This window comes from Cupressus sempervirens, chromosome 9 (assembly GCF_028749045.1).
Source record: "Cupressus sempervirens isolate cs-2001-9-10 chromosome 9, ASM2874904v1, whole genome shotgun sequence".
NCBI lineage: Eukaryota > Viridiplantae > Streptophyta > Pinopsida > Cupressales > Cupressaceae > Cupressus > Cupressus sempervirens.
The window spans coordinates 160,349,781-160,356,144 of record NC_143126.1 but is presented as its reverse complement, the minus strand read 5'-3'; the positions used below and the strand labels follow the sequence as shown (position 1 = coordinate 160,356,144).

At 32.0% G+C, this 6,364-nt stretch overlaps 1 protein-coding gene across 1 annotated transcript; it reads left to right on the top strand.

Moving 5' to 3' along the window:
* Positions 1–1,690: 1,690 nt before the first annotated feature.
* On the top strand, positions 1,691–5,901 carry LOC149538001 (U-box domain-containing protein 37-like). The gene is made up of 8 exons (XM_089802288.1): positions 1,691–2,096; positions 2,220–2,338; positions 2,425–2,546; positions 3,018–3,193; positions 3,646–3,851; positions 3,958–4,098; positions 4,950–5,384; positions 5,491–5,901. Exons 1-8 carry the CDS (start codon positions 1,733–1,735, stop codon positions 5,698–5,700), a joined length of 1,773 nt encoding a protein of 590 aa, XP_089658414.1. The 5' UTR covers positions 1,691–1,732; the 3' UTR covers positions 5,701–5,901.
* The last annotated feature ends 463 nt before the right edge of the window (positions 5,902–6,364 follow it).

The window sequence follows — 6,364 nt, the reverse complement described above, 5'->3', positions numbered from 1 at the left end:
GAAGAGAACTATGACTTGTGGGGATTGAGCTTGTATGTATCTCCCTATAGTGATTGCTTGTTGATTTAGCCTCTTGTGGTTCGTGGAAATTATTTGGATCCTTGAAGGGCATTCTTAGGAATGTGTTTACTTCATTTTGAGCATCTTAGTGGTTTTCTTAGAGCCTTTGGAAGAGTTGTGAAGTATTCCAGTTGTGTGTGAACATGTAATGTTTATGATCTTATCTTTAACATGTTATATTTTGCTTATGCTTTGGTTATGTGATGCACCGGGATAGGTAATGTTCTATCTTACATTTCAATTTTTTTGTAAGTGCATCTTTAACCCTTAGTTCCAAGGGTTCCTTTTGAGGTATTACACACTCTATTGTTTCTATGGTTTACTTATTTAAAGAAGTATAACCTTTTTATTATGTGGAAAAAAATTGTACTAATTTTTTTTCAATAGTGGAAATAATGTTTCATTTTTAAAAATATGTTTTATGCTTTTTTAATATTAAAAATCCACTAACTATATCCTATTTATCTTGTGAAAAAGATAGAAAATTTTTCGAAAAAATACATAGGAGTTTATCTACTTAGTTGTGGTCCTTTGGCCATAGGATAGTACAAGAATCATCATCTCTAGTATGTTTATTAAAAACAAATCTTAGAACACCAATTACGATCAGTTGGAAGATCATTATTTAAAAATGAGCAAAAGTCTTCTCATCAAATGGTTAATTTATGATTAGAGTCAATTTTTGTTTGGAGAAAACAGGGTTAAAAAACATACATATATTTGAAGCTTTGAAACAAAACTCATGTAATATGTTTGAAGTTGTGAGTGATATCTTTTTTAATGCTTGTCAAATGCATCAATTGCCTCAACAATATCTCAACAATTACAAAAGAAACTACCCACTCCATAACTCTAACTCTTTAGATTCCTAATCATTTTCACAAATTATGAATAGATTTTCGAGCTTCAAATGATCTAATGTTCTAACATTTGCATACCTTTCTTGTTCATATTAAATGCCATAAAGTCCATTTTCAACTTTCTTCTTATTACAAGTGAATTGTGTCCAACTTACCCTTTTAAATTGCATCGGTAAAAATTCATATTGTTTACTCTTAAAAATTACAATCCTAATACTTAATTGTCTATCTAGATTTTGATATGCTCCACAAAGCATATCTCACTATCAGCATAACCATTGTACTTTCTTTAGGTGCAAGTATTAGGTATTTATATATCCTAAATAATAATAATAATAACAAATACTTCTCTACACATTTATATTTGATTTAAGACATTAGAACTCACAAAATTAAGTCTAAATAATTTTCCTAATTTCAACAATACAACTGTAACACTATTCTCCCTTTTACTAGATATAATTAGCCTTTTAAAAAATCCTCACCTAAACGAATTGGGAGTATTTATTTTCATCAAAAGGAATATCTCCATAATAAAGAAAACTGTTACAAAAATAGTTTATCTGCTTTGCACAAATTATACATTTTCCAAGCTCATCAAACCTATTTGCGGAAAATTCCCAAGATATTCTGGCTGTCGTTTTGATAAGCTCGTCAAATATATTTGTCGCTACGCTTTATTTGAGAAGAATGTTCTATTAGCATATTCCAACGTATGATCAAACTATTGTAATTAATTGATTGAAAGCATACTCATCGGAATTATCAAAAAGAATTCTTGTACGAAGACTGATCATAATAATCGACATACCATGATACTCTTAACACTTTTGACGATTACAAATGAAAAATTTGAGTTCCCATTTAAGCCCATGGATTTAGGTGAATGTTCTGAGAGTCGAGGAATAATTGGTTATGAAGGAGAAGAAGAGAAATCAGAAGGTAGGAGTGAAAAAATGGAGGAAAAACAAGCTTTGATGAATAGAGATGCAGGTAAGATGGCTAAAATGCACAACAACATCTTCAAAGAGAGGAAGATTTATGTGGATGTTGGTAAGGACATTTTGGAAAGCTTCAGTACACTGGAGTGGGCTTTAGACAACTGGGTCTTCCTGAATGGAGACTCCATTGTTCTCCTTCATATCTATGCCCTCGCTACCTCAATCTCAACTCCATGCAAGTAAAATTGTAATTATTTCGGCATATCAATGATTGATGAAAAGAAAGCATTCACATTCTTGAGGAATTAGTGGACTGAATGCCCTAATTGTTTATTTGTCTGTTGTCTACTGTTCACAGTGGGAAAGCTCAGGGAGAGTGAAGTGGGACAAGATGCCCTAGATGCCTTCAATAAGGATGAACAAGCAAGAGTGGATGCAATCTTGGAGAAATACATCATTTTGTGTTCTAAGTATAAGGTACATGGCATATGGCAACCCTTTAATTAGTTGAATTCTGTTGTTTTGGGATGAAATGTAATGCCCCATAAACATGAACTTGATAGATTAAGGCAGAGATCTTGAAATTTGAAAGGGAAGAAGCTCACAAATCCATAGTAGGACTGATCTCAGAACTCCATATGAGAAAAGTTGTAATAGGAACATCATCTTACAGTAGCATAACAAGGTATGGGGCTTATGATCTTTTCTCTGTAATTGTTCTCTAGTGGTTGTAGTTTCATGAATACGCACCTTTTAATTTTTAATCTTCATTTTGGATCAAATTGGAATTAGAATATGACTTTCAAATTTTCATTTTAGTCTGAAATGACCATTTATTAATTCCACCTTAAAAATTGAAATTGAAATAGGAATTAATTTGAATTTCATTTTCATTTTTCTAATTCAACAAAACCCAATTTCAAATTAATATCTAACAAATTAATATCTAATATATCTGATAAAGTCTAGATATAAAACAAATGTAACATTAGCTAATATCAGCAACCAAACAAACCCTTAGAGATAAGATACGTAGAAGAAAACATTGTAAAGAATTTCATTTCATCACACCACTATACCCAAGTTCTAAAAAACAAAGTACACCAACAAATGATTTGATTATATCATAAATAAGCTCCCAATCAAACTGTCACAGGAAAATGAAGCTGACAGGAGACAAAGCAGATTATGTCCGGAAGCATGCCCCTGATTCATGCAAGTTATACATTATATGCAAAGGGAAGCTAGTGGATTTGAAAGGACATGGTGACCAAGGAAATCAAGGAGCATTGATCACTTCCAAGAAATACAGTAGAATTAAAGGATTTGAAGGTAAGAACACTTTAGAGATGGAAACGAGTGTAATTTCATTAAGTTTGTTCTTATACATAGTGGGGAGATTCAGACAATTTTTTATTTCTTAGTTAAAAATGTTAAATAGTCAAAATTGGTTTAATGGGCCTTTGATCTATTGATGAAGATGAATTGTTCTCAATGAACCTACTAGAGATCAGAACCCTGCAAAAATATTTTTGACTTAGTTTTGACTTAATCTTTGCCAGTTTAATTTTTTTCCCCTAACTGTAGCTGAAAAGATTGGGTCCAGACAAAAATAGATCTATGGGTTGGCTGGGTCTAGAGAAAATATTTTCAAAGAACAAAGGCCTTAGAAGTTTGTTGTATGAGAATACAGCAAGCTACAAGCACTTTTAAAATTCGACCTGCAGGTTAAACTCAGCAGTCATGCTCACTAAATGCTGTTAGCATTGTGTCATTGAATGCAGGAATGCCTGAGACACATGTTAATATATCTCCATACAGGGATTCAGAAGATATAAGTGAAGATATTGAAAGATATTTTGAGTCACTAGTAGAAAAAAATCCAGCTTATAATTCCATGTGCGAGTCTACATCTTCAGAGAATAACGAAGCATCAGGAGTCATGGAAATTACAAGCCCTGAACCACATGAATTTCTGGATCAGAGCATGGTCAGAATTCTTATTTTTAAGATTTTCTTGCTGTTCGGGGTAATATTTGGATTTTCTTCTTCTTGTTCTTCTGAGTACTCGTTTATTTACAATCATTGTTTTCCAGGGACATCTTATGGACTCTGAAACTTTGAAAATGAGGATAAATCAAGCTTTGCAAGAGACCATTGATGCCAAAAATATGGTACATTCAGAAGTTCAGAAATGCGAAAAAGCCGAATGGGCTACTCAAATATCACTCGAAAAAGTAGGATTCTTGAAATTTATAAGGGCTTCGTTAAAATATTGCATAGAATTATAGATTTTACAATGGTACATTTCATTATCTTGCTCGCAGATTATGTCATATTTATATTACAAGCATGCAAATCTTATATTTAAAAATATTATTTGATAATTAGGAGATATTTTTTTAGCAAGTTAAGTTATGGTATTGCTGTTAGGGTTTGTGTAGTTTTTTGTGGTTTATAATCTTTCTTTGAAAATGCAACTAGTACTAAGTTTATCATTTATTCTTGTGAGAAATGAGTTTTAGTGTATTAGTGCTATTGATAAATGAATCAATGAATTTGATTCATATTGAATCTTAATAACAATATCATAAAAAATTATTTAATCAAGCGCAACGATCGAAGTTTCATGAGTAGTGGTTCAAGAACTCACCTCTCTTGAAAATATGATGAGTATTAAGTGTATTATACTTTACATGAGAGATAAGTTCCAATAAACATGTGCTTATGAAATATGAGTCAATAAATTTGACTCAAAAAACCACACAATTGAATCCTAATAGCACTATTATGAAAAATACACTGAAATAAGACATTTATAATCCCCAAATAGATCGGACCAGATGATTGAGCCATTAAAAAATATAGAAAATGATCATAGATTTGAACCATATAAGATCAATGCGTCTAGATGTTGGTGTTAATGCCTCACTGGTCCAGATAACTGGGCCGCTGATTCTCCTCATTTAAAATTAACAAAACAAAATAATAATAAGACTTTTACAGTATTCTCTCATGTTCTGCAATAAATTTTTGATAGTGATAGATTAGCTCTTAACATTGATAACAATGCCCTGTTGCAAGGCAGGCAAACGGTTATGAAGATCTTTATCACAAAGAAATCAGACAAAGGGAAGAAACAAGGGAGCTCCTGAGGGCATCTAGAAAACAAGTGCTAGAAATTTCAAGACAAAGAGATGATGCAATTGAAGAGCTAGAAATAACAAGACAAAGCCTCAGAATACTTGGAAACCTAGCAAACGAGGTTTCTGCCAAAAGGGATCAGGCATCGCAAGAACTACAAAATGTTGTAGACAATATAACCAAGCTCAAGGTGCAAATATTTGAAAACCAAAAAGAAAGGGATTCAACTCTAAGAGAACTGCAAAACCATCATAATAAAGAATACTTTTATGATGATAGAGACGCCATTATTCATGCTCTTCAAATAGAAGATGAAGGAGATGAGGATTCTCATCATACAAGTGAGGTTCCAGGCTGCTTCATGTGTCCAATCTTGCAGGCAAGAAAATTCAAACCCATATCAGATTCCAACAAGTATTTGTCATTATAATTTCAATTTCTGATCAATTTGTTTTTCTTATTTTGTTTTTCTATTGTTTATGAAGGATGTCATGCAGGATCCCCACATTGCTGCAGATGGATTCAGCTATGAGTTTGAATCAATAAGAGGATGGATTGATAGTGGACATGATACGTCTCCAATGACAAATTTGAAACTCAGTCACAATATTCTCTTCCCTAACTATTCTCTGCGTTCAGCTATTAGACATTGGCAGCAAAGAAGAATAATCTTCTCTAGCTTGGGAAGTAAATGAAAATTGAAACGGGTATGTCCAATCTTTGCAACAGTCTTCTCACCCTGGTTCTTTATGGTTATTTCAGATGTATGTTTATAGGAAAATAAGAGATAAAATAAAATAATTAGAATGATGATATTTTATTTTGTAATGGTAAAAATGTATATCTTGTAATCTTTTATTATTATTCTAAATTCATTATTGTATGTATTTAGTAGCATCAAATGTTTTAAATTACACATTAGTGTGGTATGCAAAATGATAAACCTTAGTGTGTTTGAGCACATATGTAAACACTAGAACCTAGTACAAGACCTATGTTTCATTTGCATCAGGGCATTAAGTATTGTATCAACACTCTAGGTACATTGTGACAACCTACTATTTTTAATTATTATTCACTACCATTAATTTGATAAGAGGTGTTTGACCAAAGGAGAAACAATCTCATTCTAGCAAAACTCTCACTGACATCTAGTGGAACAACCTCTTTTCAATATTAAGTTTGATATCAAGGTGAGATTAGTTTTCTACATAAGTTTTAGTGTAGTTCAAATTAAGGACATTATGCACATAGTTCAGTTCCATAGCATTGGAAGAAAAGTGGAATAACTAGCATCAATTTTTTATGTCAAAGGAATAAAGTTTGTTGTGTACCAACCAAATTATAGGTAGATAGTAT

Excerpts from the sequence above, each read along its gene's own strand:
- LOC149538001 (XM_089802288.1), top strand. The coding sequence starts at position 1,733 with ATGATACTCTTAACACTTTTGACGATTACAAATGAAAAATTTGAGTTC. Across the intron at positions 3,852-3,957 it reads AATTTCTGGATCAGAGCATG|GGACATCTTATGGACTCTGA; the intron begins GTCAGAATTCTT and ends ATTGTTTTCCAG. Across the intron at positions 4,099-4,949 it reads CTCAAATATCACTCGAAAAA|GCAAACGGTTATGAAGATCT; the intron begins GTAGGATTCTTG and ends GTTGCAAGGCAG.